This window comes from Carcharhinus amblyrhynchos, chromosome 1 (genome assembly GCF_965287045.1).
Source record: "Carcharhinus amblyrhynchos chromosome 1, sCarAmb.v2.hapA, whole genome shotgun sequence".
Taxonomy (NCBI): Eukaryota; Metazoa; Chordata; class Chondrichthyes; order Carcharhiniformes; family Carcharhinidae; genus Carcharhinus; species Carcharhinus amblyrhynchos.
In genome coordinates, this window is record NC_137324.1 from 61,330,823 (window position 1) to 61,343,349 (window position 12,527).

At 39.5% G+C, this 12,527-nt stretch overlaps 1 protein-coding gene across 3 annotated transcripts; it reads left to right on the forward strand.

Annotated features, from left to right (window-relative positions):
* The first annotated feature begins 289 nt into the window (after positions 1 to 289).
* On the forward strand, positions 290 to 9,067 carry LOC145340977 (follistatin-A-like). Of its 3 annotated transcripts, none has more exons than XM_080185622.1 (6): positions 290 to 433; positions 3,937 to 4,128; positions 4,527 to 4,745; positions 5,177 to 5,404; positions 6,827 to 7,054; positions 8,297 to 9,067. In XM_080185622.1, the coding sequence occupies exons 2-6, from the start codon at positions 3,990 to 3,992 to the stop codon at positions 8,374 to 8,376; spliced, it is 894 nt and encodes a 297-aa protein (XP_080041748.1). In that variant the 5' UTR covers positions 290 to 433; positions 3,937 to 3,989; the 3' UTR covers positions 8,377 to 9,067. The 3 variants fall into 3 exon arrangements, with proteins under 3 accessions (XP_080041748.1, XP_080041737.1, XP_080041756.1); XM_080185611.1 differs by lacking the exon at positions 290 to 433 and adding an exon at positions 2,412 to 2,633; XM_080185630.1 differs by lacking the exon at positions 290 to 433 and adding an exon at positions 3,493 to 3,554.
* The last annotated feature ends 3,460 nt before the right edge of the window (positions 9,068 to 12,527 follow it).

A 12,527-nucleotide genomic window follows, 5' to 3' on the forward strand; every position in this document is an offset into this window, starting at 1 on the left:
TATTTCCTTTATTTCCCTTTCCTGTCGCATGATTTTCGTGACTCAATCTTGTTTTTGTTGCCATTATTGATTTTCTATCCAGTTCTCCCATAATCCCCAGTTAGTCTCCCATTATTACCCCTTTACTTTCATGTCCAGGTATTGTTTTGAAAAAACTTCCTTTACCGTCCTGTGTTTTTGCGGATGTAAATTGCTTTAATTTGCCGATTCAGCAATCGGTATTCCTCGCCGTGGATATCAGTGCTATGTCTGGTTTGTTGTTCTTCCTCTTCAAAACTGCAATAAATATTTTTGTCCCAGTATCAAAATTGAATAGCTAATGCAATACTGATTTGTATTTAAAACAAAGAAGAAAGCGAATACGTGCAATTCCTGGCAGAAGGGGACTGTTTCAGAAACTAATAATGTGAACGACATTGTCAAGAAACACAAGGTACAATAGCAGTTTAAATAGTTTATTATTGGTACTAGCGACGGCTTTATTTTAAAAAAGCTAAATATGAGCGTCATGATATTTCCTGTGTCTGCCTAATGTTGCTACTTATTGATCTTAAGTTTGATTTAGGAATCATGGGTCGGTCCAGACTTCATATACATACTTCTTCGTTGTTTTGCTGGTCTCTTCTCAAAACCCAAGCCTCCGCTGCCAGCGTAGTGGTACGAAAACATAAAAAGACATTAAAGCATTTTTTCGTTGTTCCTAATTCAACCAACAAAACACAGATTTGGCGAGAAGGGAAAGTCTCTTTAGTCGCTATGACAAACTGCCAGACAAACTGGAGATCACCAATGAGCTGCAGTTACCTTGTTCCAATCGTTAGGGGGCTGCATTAGATTTTTTATATATCAGATCTCAATTGTCATTCTGTGGAATAACAGCCCAGGGTGGATTTACAAAGCACAGTTTCGCGGCATTGAAAACGAAAATAATTCACGTCTTTTGTTTAAGTTAATTTTCCTACTGCGTAATAACATGGCCTTTATTGTGATGTCTATTTTGAACGCTAAATAGCGTGAAATACTACGACCAATCTGAAGCACCCAAACAACTGTCTCTTCTAATATTAGAGCGATTGCATTTCTGGCGATTATTACAGAGACCTTAAGAGCCTATTGTAATAAGTCTTTATTAAAGGATTACCACTGTATCCCTCAGCTGGTGGAAAATGTCTGTTATCGCGGAGTTATTTCCAGTGAAATGGGCACACCTATCAAAACTAAAAAAAGTTGCCTGATTATTCCTGGGTATTCAGGCTGATTACCATCAAAGCCGGACCGTGCGTTTTATCTTTTCTTGGAGGGAGGTTTCGGACAAAACGTGATTGCGCCAAAGCGACAATTAAACAAGCAAGCGTATTCCCTGTGATAGGTGGCGACAGACCGCCTACGTACTTACTCTCGCTGCCAGGAGTCACTTCATTGAGCAATTCTAAAACCCGACTTTCGATGTCACAATCTCCTAAATGGAGAATACGAGACCGCCCTACGGCATTTCATAGACGTGCGAAGTCTGCTCCAGTAATAGACGTGTAACTTTGCCAGATTTGGGTATTAAATCGAAATGCTCCTCTAATACCTCGTGGCTGAATGCACACACCGCGGTGTCAATGCCCTTGATTTTCATTCTGTTTGTGCACTATATTCTTTATTACAATGATGTATTTTCCCGAAATGCTCAAATGGCAAGACATCAGCGGTATAAACGGAGAATCCAAACTTTGAACACCGGTCTGTAACCGAACACTTCAATGTTTCTCCGTGTGTTTTTTTAAACGGAGTTATGAAAATCATTCCCCCCTCCCCCCTATAATCTACCCTTCTTGATAGTAGACATTGGAGGAAATATCGACATTGACATGTACAGGTTATGGGAAATTGGGGGTGGGGGAGTCGTTGCTTTACCGGTGGAATTGGACTAGAAAGGCTGGATCCCATTATTTTGCCATCTTTTTGTATTTCCCTGTACATAATGGGGCGGTTATATTCGTCCACAAATGATTTTTAGTTTTTACAGTGTTTTGTGGATATAAGTTGCTTACAGGTTCAGCAGTTTATGAATATTTGCTGCATTGTAGGTGTAGGACAAAGGTGACCCGATAATGGAAGAAAATCCCAAAGCAGCCTTCAGATGCCTAATAATAGCAGTAAGGATATTTTCGTCCACCCCAATGTGTGCAATCTTGTCGACTGCAAAGAAATTGACACTGTGACCTGGAACCGGGCTGCTCTGTTTCACATAAACGTATATTTTGTCTTTGCGATATTGCCTGAGATTTCGGCGGAAAAGTTTAGAGGGAGGCGGCGAAATGTCACCTGATTAAGTTTCCGTCCACCTTAACATTTTTGATCACTTCCTCCTCCCCCATCCTGCCAAACACATCACCATGCCATCAGAAGACCGCCCACCAAACAGACCAGCCAAGACCCCTTTGAGCCAAAATATTTAAGAGTGAGTGCATTCACAGATTGACGTTCATTCAACACAGCGATCGGACTTGACTGGTGCTCTCAGATCAGTACTTAGACCAGCGGGAAACTGAGTGCGACAATGCTAAGGATGCTAAATAGCAGGGCTGTGTTTCTGACACTTTCACTTTTTATCTTCCTCACTATTGGAGACCAACGAGTGCAGGGTAAGTTAAAGCGGTTTGGGGACGTGTTGCCTGATGTCTCTACGTTTGTGGATGTGACTGTTGGTTTCATGTTTTCATGCCTTGCATGTTATCTTCTGGGGGAGAAGATACTGAAAGAGCCCAAAGCTGATTCAGGCAGCACCACGCTTTCTATCGCTTGCTTCTGAGCAAAAGTTTTCAGGTCAAAATCCGATGTGGCAAGTTGCATTGCGCACACGTGTTTCTGTACTTTATTCACATTTCCAAGAACACTGTGGTGCAGAATTAAGTCTAGGGAGCAATTAGCCTTCCCTGTTAGCAATTCATGGAGCTAGTTAGGAAATAAATGAACCGTGCTTTGATCCTGTGGCTCTAGGTGTTATAGCGATCTCTAGGATCAAAGGAAAGTTACATATAGACAGAACGCCTCATTGATGTTTCAAATGAATCGACATGTAATGCCGGATCGACGTGGGACACTATGCCGCTATGCAAACGAAGCAAGATTTAGAGGCTGGTATAATTACTTGCTCCAGTGGAAATAATTGCCACGTGTGTTTTCCAATTAGCCTGTTCTATACTGCTAACTAAAATAAATGTCCTCCATGTAACTGAGCACTCGATATATATATAGATTTATATCAGGCGGTACCAACTAGGAGTCTAGACCCTCCAGAAGAGGCAGCAGAGTTCAGGCATTTCTGGAACGAGTTAGTAGTACAGAAAAATAGCCTATGTTTCTATTCCTGAGTGACTGTGAATAGATACAAAAATCAACGGGAAACGGTTTACAGAGAATCGGCGCTCTAGTTAGCGTGGCTAAATACAGATGCTTGTCAAACTGTCAACTACAGATTATTTTCGCAAATGTCTAAGACAAGTAGCACGCCACACGTTTATGTATTTATTGCGGATTTTGCACTCTGTTGTTTCGTTGGAAGGGTGAGTTGTGGCTGGCTGTGTTTTTTTTGTTCCACTGCACGCGTTTACAATACTTCAGATTGCGCTGTCTTGGGGCAGAGCCAAATAACTTAGCGAGCATGATAAAGCCTTATTCAAAATAACGCCGCCCCCTCCCCCCGCGTCGCCAAACACACACACACAAATGGTTTATGGGTTCACAAAATGTACATTTCGGGCAACCTGGGTACTGTCCACGACGAGGAAGACTGTTTCGGGGAAATGTCGATTAATTTCAGCTTCAGCCGTTGGCGCAGACTGAGACAGAGTACTTGAAGTAAACACTCTTGTAACGTCAATACAAAGTTCACGTGTTGTGTCTGGATCCGTGAAACTGACACTGATATGACTATGTGTGTTGCAGCTGGGAACTGCTGGTTACAGCAAGCCAAGAATGGCAAGTGCCAGGTCCTGTACATGACCGGGGTCAGTCGGGAAGAATGCTGCAAAAGCGGCAGGTTGAGCACGGCGTGGACAGAAGATGATGTGCCATCCAGTACCCTTTTCCGATGGATCATCTTTAACGGCGGAGCCCCTGGTTGCACGCCTTGCAAAGGTACAGGTTCCACCCAGTCTTTTCGAATCGAAATTGTTTGTATTCGCCTTTTCATTCAGTCCTGCAAATCGCATGCTAAAACATTCCAATGTGCCCTGATTTCGCTAACTGCGCTCTCAGTCTCGACTCATCAAACTATGGATAGTTTCAGAGAGAATCGGTTGAATGTCACGGCTTCACTGGGCGGCTTTATTAAGATGGCGACTGAGTCTGCGCGGTTTTAGCAAACCTTTAATTAAACTTCTGGGGGAAGAAAACTATATAAAACGACAAAACCTCTGTCATGTGATGATTATGCATTCAGTTCATGTGACAATTTACCCTGAAATTCCGAATGTTTAATTGATGCTTGGAAGCAGAGTCCAGGAAATTGTATGTGTGTTTCTTTCTTGTGATAGAAACTTGCGATAACGTCGATTGTGGGCCAGGTAAAAGGTGCAAAATGAACAAGAAGAATAAACCTCGATGTGTCTGTGCACCCGACTGCTCGAACGTCACGTGGAAGGGTTCCGTTTGTGGGAGCGATGGGAAAACATACAAAGATGAATGTGTCCTTCTGAAGGCGAGATGCAAAGGACATCCCGAACTGGAGGTCCAATACCAAGGCAAATGCAGAAGTACGTGTGCAACAAGTACATGCTTATAGCGAGAACCTTCAGAGGAAGTGGGGCGTTCCATTAAAAATGTTTGCATTCCAATCTCCCCCAGCGCGAAGTTACAAATTCAATTGCAGTGTCTGTTTTTGAATATTACACTTTCATTTTAAATTAAGTTGTGTTAAGAAGTATTTTCCTCTACATTGTTGATTTTAAAGCAAATTGTCTTAAGTATTTGCCTGCAATTGGGAAATGTATGGATTTGACTATTTTACCAGGATATCTTAATTGTTGAAGTTCATGCCTATCAAAGATATATTACAAATTTAAAATAAATCTGCATTTATATGAAGACAAGCTCGGGCCTCACAAAGATCAGCCAATTTATATTGCCAACGATTGCTTTCAACAGGTGCCCGTTTCACATTTTTGCTGGTGTCTCTGTTTTACAGAAACGTGCAGGGATGTCTTATGTCCAGGCAGCTCTGTGTGTGTGGTAGATCAGACGAACAGCGCCTATTGTGTTATGTGTAACCCGAGGATATGCCCTGAACCTTCGAGCCCCGAACAGTATCTGTGCGGCAATGATGGGATCACGTACGCCAGCGCCTGCCATATCAGACGGGCCACCTGCTTGATGGGCAGATCCATTGGAGTGGCATATGAAGGGAAATGTATAAGTACGTACCCCAGACCGTACAAAGTATAAACTGCATAACATCATGCAGTCAGGAAACCAGTGCAAATACAATGTGGGAGGAGTTTCCCTTTTTTGTCAGTATAATTAGGGTGTAATGGATAAATGTCCAAATCAGACCTAACAAAGCACTTTCGGATGTTCAGATTTATGGCTTATACAGTACATTGATATTGCTTAAATCACTAGATAGAGAAAAGATCATCTTTATTAATCAGCCCAATTTGTTCATTGTATCTTTTGAACCTGTTCTTAAAGCTGAGAAATGAAGTTGTCAAGCCTGCAAAATTTTTTTTATTTCCAAGCTCCTTTTTATTTATGGGCTGCTGAACTGTAACTAAAATTCTTGCAATCGCAAGAAACTCAAGGATGTTGAACTTCTAATTTCCCATTCGTTTTTAAAATAGTTTAGCGCTGAGAGGCATGATTCCTCCCATCCTATTGTCCTAGGAAGAAAGGAAAAGTCGAGGGACTTCATCTTTCCTCGAGGTTTTCAGAGGTTAACGTGTTTATTGCTATGTGCTATATGTCTGGTTGATTCAGTCTTTTCCCAATGCTTCAATACCCAGCTGCCAGATTAAAAATTCAACCCCAGTGGTGGACTGTGCATTTGCTCACCTTACAATAGGAGCAAAGGTATAGCTCTGATATTGGATTACATATTGATGCAATTCGACTCATGCTTTTTAATTTAAAATGTATTTCTAGAAGATGCTTTCAAATGTTGACTTAAGAATCTTAGAATCCCTATAGTACAGAAGGCCATTCAGCCCATTGAGTCTGTAGCAATCCCACCCAGACCCTAGTCCCATAACTGCACACATTTACCCCACTAGTCCCCCTGACACTAGGGCCAATTTAGCATGGCCGATCAACCAAACCCACACATCTTTGGACTGTGGAGGGGAAACCAGAGCACCCAGAGGAAACCCATGCAGACATGGGAAGAACATGCAATCTCCACACAGACAGTGACCTGAAGCCAGAATTGAACTTGGGAATCTGGTACTGTGAGGCAGCAGTGCTAACCATTGTGCCACCATGCTGCCTCTTAAGTCATGAAACAAAGTAAAACTATTTAATTACAGCTATTTAAAAAATAATTTGGCATACCAGCACATGATGGACATCTTTGAGTGTGTTTTCTGTATTTACACGCCAATTACAAACACCAAACATTATAGCTGTTGTATTTATTAAGGCCCAAGATGTCAAAATCTAAATGATAAATATGTGAGTTACATCAATAGCTAATATAGATTTGAATTCTGACTTTCAAATTATCACCATTCATGAGTTTCAGTTGATTGCAGAAATGAATTGATTGTCAGCTCCAAATCGGCGTTGTTAATGACTGAAGGGACTATTCTCTTTACAAATGTATTTTGGGTTCTCCTTTTTTCAGAAGCCAAATCGTGTGATGATATACAATGTAGCTCTGGAAAGAAGTGTCTGTGGGACAGCCGGCTCGGCAGGGGTCGGTGTGCAATTTGCAATGTGTGTCAGGGTGGACGCTCGGACGAGCCAGTCTGTGCCACTGATAACACCACCTACCCCAATGAGTGTGCAATGAAAAGTTCAGCCTGTTCCTCTGGCACCCTCCTGGAGATCAAACATACAGGATCGTGCAATTGTAAGTAACTTTTAGCCCAAAAATAAGATTCGCTGTTTGTGCCATATTTCTCTATGAAAGATTTAACTTTATTAGCTCACCACACATTTGGCAGTACCAAATAAAATCTCGCAATTTATATCCGTCAACTTGAGAATTTGCAGATCTTCCATGCTGCTATTGGGACAGTGGTGGAAGATGTGCTGTGTGTTCTAAGTGTAGTCAGATAATAAATTTGTTAATGATAAATGTGTTTCAGATTTTGCCACACATTGGTAGCAGGATAAATCTAGCCCTCATCCCACTGGAATCATTGAAAAGGACTTTTCATTTAAGTGGGTTGGGAATTTGCCATGAGATATGTGATGGCAGCAGTAGAGGTATTTACCTTCCTCTGTGGAGCAGATAAAGCATATTTGCACATTCTGGCAATCTCAGTCTTCCATTCCTGTGGGTTCATTGCCCAGAATTACCCATACCTCCATTTCCAATATAGGTAGGCTTATTAAATGCTGCCAATATTGGTGTAGCAAAGCAACTCTGTTTTATACAATTCTGCTTTTATTTGGAAGCACCATGTGCTTACTTCCTGAGGGAGTATATTTTGTTGAGGATCCAGTGATGGTGGTGTGAAGATGACATAACTAGGCTTCAGAGTATCACCATTTCACTTAAAATTAGGACAGGATGACTTAAAAATGTGATGTAGTTATATATTGGATTCAAATCTAAATAAATATTAAAGTTAATAAATAGTGAAAGCTATCTTGAACAACAGTACCATGTGACCTGAAGTGAATGCTATTCACATTGAGAGAAGGAAGATATTGTGAGGGATTAAAATACCATAATAGTAATAGATTGAAATATCTATGCCTTTTGAAGTTAATGCCATCTTATCAGTAGCGATCATCCAAAGGCTTCACCACTGTTGTTCTGGACCTTAAAGCTATTAAAATAGTCCGTGGTTTAATTCAATAGCACTGAGGAATGCAACGGTTGAATACAACATAAATGTTAGAACACAAGAACACTTTTATGTGATTCCAGGAATTTGCCATAAAGCCATTTCACTGATTCTTCAGAACTCACTGCAATAATGGTATTACGTAAAGTTATTTCATGATAACAAATGTCACAAACTTCATTCTTATGCCATATCAAAAACTATTGTGGCTATCCAGAGAGATTGAAAACATGCACTGAGGTTCTGCGCTGTTGTGATCCTTATTTATACAACAGCTACCATATATTCCCCCTTAGCCATAACTGAAGAAGATGAAGATGAAGAAGACGAGCAAGAAAATAACACTTTTCCTAAATCTACATTTTCGATTTGGTAATTTCCTTCACCTGTTGGAAGAGGAAGGAGTCGCTGTACTTATTTGTAAATAAGTGTACGCTTATTTATTTTAAAGAAGTATACATAGTTGAGTTTAGTAGATTTTTATTTATACTGTCATGTTTTATAATTTATGCATAAAATTGGTTAACTATACCTGTTTTGGAAATATATTCATCAAGAGAGCAGTGTTATCGTTAATTTATTGTGACGTATGATGCTTGTAAAGTACACATTTTCCAGCAAACTGTAAATTGCATTGTGGTAGCTGTAAATGTGGCTGGTCATTTTTTTTACTACAAATTTTTAGTTATATTATCTGCATGTTTTACCTTGTCTATTTATTTATTGGAATATGTTACACATTGATGTAAATAAAGCTTCAGATATTGTTTACAGCGTGCCATATAACTGACCAAATGTGCTGCGTTTGGAACTTGTTGTCAACTTGAAATGCTCTGCAGCTGTGTGGCAGATCATTTTCTGGCCGTGTGTAATCTGATTGACTTTAGTGGTTTGTTTCTCTAAAGGCTTTAATACAATGCAAACAGTTCAGGTTTTTCATTTTGCTTAAAATATTATGTTGCAGATGCAATTTTATATTTTCGAACATGACAAATTTAAATTCATCTAAATATATAGTTTTGTACTTTTTCTATCATGTAAATGTGTAATGTATATAAAAAGTAATAACGTGGATTTGTAAATAGATAATGAATAAACAATTAAAAATATCCATGAGAGATTCCTCTTTATGCTGTTTCCCCATATGACTTATTCCATTAAAAGAAATAAAGTTTTCAAATGATCAAAAAGGAAATACACATTTTCTGCAATATTAAGAAGGTTCTTATTTAATGTTATTTGTGAAATGAGATACAAGTAGGAAACAGGAACTGTATATGCTACTCTCTGCAATTTTGGAGCAAGTGTTCAAGTATTTACATTTGTCTCCTATTTATATATTTGGGGAACCTCACTTCTTCTCTTTCTCGGTGCAACTTCTCTCAGAACATGTACCCACTGGATATATATTGTACTTTTTTTTATTCATGCGAGGAATGTAGGTGTCAGTGGCTAGATGAGCATTTATTGTCCATCCCTAATTGCTCTTGAAAAGGTGGTGGTGAACTTCTTCCTGAACCACTGCAGTTCCTGTAATGTATGTACACCCACAGTGCTGATAGGAAAGGAGTTCCAGAATTTTGACCCAGCAACAGTGAAGAAATATATCTTCTTCATCAGTGAAGAAGATATATTTCCAAGTCAGGGTACTGAGTGTCTTGGAGCAGAACTCCCAGGTGGTGTTCCCAGGTATTTGCTATTCTTGTCCTTTTAGATGATAGTAGCCATTGGTTTGGATGGTGCTGTCTAAGGAGCCTTGGTGAGATCCTGCAGTGATGGTACACACTGCTGCCACTGTTCATGGGTGGTGAAAAGAGCGAACATTTGCAGATTGGATGCCAATCAAGCTGGCTGCTTTGTCCTGGATAATATCAAGCTTCTTGAGTGTTGTAGGAGCTGCACTCATCCAGGCAAGTTTATCATATATATAACCAAGCCACATGCTATGATCTACAAAAATCTTTGCATTTGGAGCATTCAGACCTTTCTTACAATTTACACATATTTCCAGTATATGCATAACTTCAGCATTTTGATATTAAGACAAACTACTTACTTGGCAAAAGGACGAACATGAATCATTGAAAGGCAATAAATATTCTGATTTATTATGTAATACCCTTCTTCAGTTGTCAAATAACAGTCCTAAATAGATTTCTCTAGGTGAGGCCATTTTATTATGCATCACATGAGTTTCATTCCACCTTCATCTAACCCCATCAACTAAACATCAAATTCCTTTCTATATCAAGTATTTATTTAGCTACCTCTCAAATGCACACTTGCATATATTTGTCTGTACCTAAATTAGAAATCATTTAGTTACTGGGTTCCCTCTCATACAATGAAAATGATGTGATTGCCATTTGGTAAGATGGAAATAAGCTATTAACTTCACAGGAAGAACTAAGATATGTGACGTTTTTCTCTTCATATGAAAACAACAGTAGATTGTAAATATTTTGCAAGATATTTATCTTCTCCTACCAAAGAAATTTTAAAATTGAACCTATTCTTAAGTTGTGCATTTGTGTGGCAGAATATCGAGGCCTATGTTCAATCAATATTGAATGAACAACTGAGAAACTGATACACATGCCAACATTTGCATGCATTGAGTGAATAGGATCCAAACTTGTAAAAAATTCTAAATAAAGGAGGATAATGTTTCCATGTATACATTGATGCAGTCAGCTCTATTTCATCATCATCTTCCTCAAGTCCCCTATTGCCTCTAAGTTCTCAGGCTGTTGTCAGTGCTGACATACAGTAGTGGATGAGCAGACATGTCCTCTGATTAAATTTTGGGAAGACCAAAGCCTGCTCCAAACTGTGTATCCTAGCTAATGATTTCATTCTTCTTTTGAGCAACCATCTGAGTTGAACCAGACAGTTTGCAATCTTGGTGTGATATGAGTTTTCGATCATATATTAGTTCATTCAGCAAAGTGACCTATTTCTAACTTCTAACATCACCAGACTCCACTCTATTTTAGTTCTTCTGCTGTTAAAATATCATTAATACCTCTGTTACCTCAATACTTGACTATTCCAATGCAATTCTGCCAATGTTCCATGTTCTTCTATTCTCTGTAAGCTTGAAGTCACCTAAAACTCTGCTGCCTATGTCCTTACTTGCCCCAAGTCCCATCCACCTGTAACGCTGTGCCCACTGAATGACAGTGGTCTTAGGTGAGCAATGCCTTCATTCTAATATTATAATAATTTCCTCCAGCCTTGAAAAGCCTCTAAGATATCGCTTTCTTTCATAATGCATGCATCCCTGATTTGAATTGCTCACTATTGTCCGCAGCTACCATTCCCCTAAGTTTTGGGATTCCCTCCTTAAGCCGCTCCAGCTCTTTACCTTTCTTCAGTCCTTTAAGATGCTCCTTAAAATCAACCTTTGTGACTATTGGACGGCACAGTGGCACCGTAGTTAGCACCGCTGCCTCGCAATGCCAGGGTCCTGCGTTCAGTTCCCGGCTTGGGTCACTATCTGTGCAGAGTCTGTATGTTCCCATTGTGTCTGTGTGAGTTTGCTCCGGGTGCTCCAGTTTCTTCCTAGACTCCGAAAGATGTGCTGGTTAGGTGCAATGGCCATGCTAACTTCTCCCTCAGTATACCCAAACAGGTGCCGGAGTATAGTGACTAGGGGATTTTCACAGTACCTTCATTGCAGTATTTATGTAAGGCTCCTTGTGACACTAATAAATAAATATATTAGATTTTCTGACTTAATATCGCGTTCTGTGACTCAGTATGAAATTTTGCTTAACAACACTTCTGTTAAACTTCTTGTGGTATCTTATAGCGTAGAGATGCTGGCATTGGTCACCTGATGAAGGGCAGTGCTCCAAAAGCTTGTGCTGCCAAATAAACCTGTTGGACTTTAACCTGGTGTTGTGAGACTTCTTACTGTACTTTATAATGTCAGAGGAGTTATATAAATTCAAGTTGTTGTTGAATAGGTGAAGAGGTTTAAAGAGAGAATCCTAGAATTAAGGGCCTAGGCAACTGAAAGCACGTCTGCCAAAGGTGGGGTGCAGAAGATTCCAGAATTGGTTATGAGTTCTATGCAAAAACAAATACGACACCAAGGTTGCAAACAGTTTGCTTCTACTTCAGATAGTTGCCAGAGAGAGAGCAAATATACTGCAACTGATCGCATTGACATATTTTATGATAAATTGAACTACTTTATAAGGACAGAACATTCTATTGTATCCTTCTGCTTATGAAGTAGAACCACAATCTTTAAGGCTGCAAGGTCTAATTGCTCCAAATAGGTACATACATGCTGAAATCAATTTCAAGTTCCTTGCAAAAATCCAATATTTTGAAAGAATTATTTTGCATCCATACCGTAATTTGATACTTAAACAAAGTATATACTAATGTGTTATACTTTCAATATTTTATTGGTATTTTGTAAAGTTATAATAACATTGTCTCAGTGAGCATCATTTTTTTTTAATTCCAATTCAATCCAATCAAGTTCAATTCAGAGTCTCAACAGGTTGAGAC

Coding starts and splice junctions, on each gene's coding strand:
- LOC145340977 (XM_080185611.1), top strand. CDS start 2,549: ATGCTAAGGATGCTAAATAGCAGGGCTGTGTTTCTGACACTTTCACTT. Junction 2,634..3,936: donor TGGAGACCAACGAGTGCAGG/GTAAGTTAAAGC, acceptor TGTGTGTTGCAG/CTGGGAACTGCTGGTTACAG. Junction 4,746..5,176: donor ATACCAAGGCAAATGCAGAA/GTACGTGTGCAA, acceptor TCTGTTTTACAG/AAACGTGCAGGGATGTCTTA.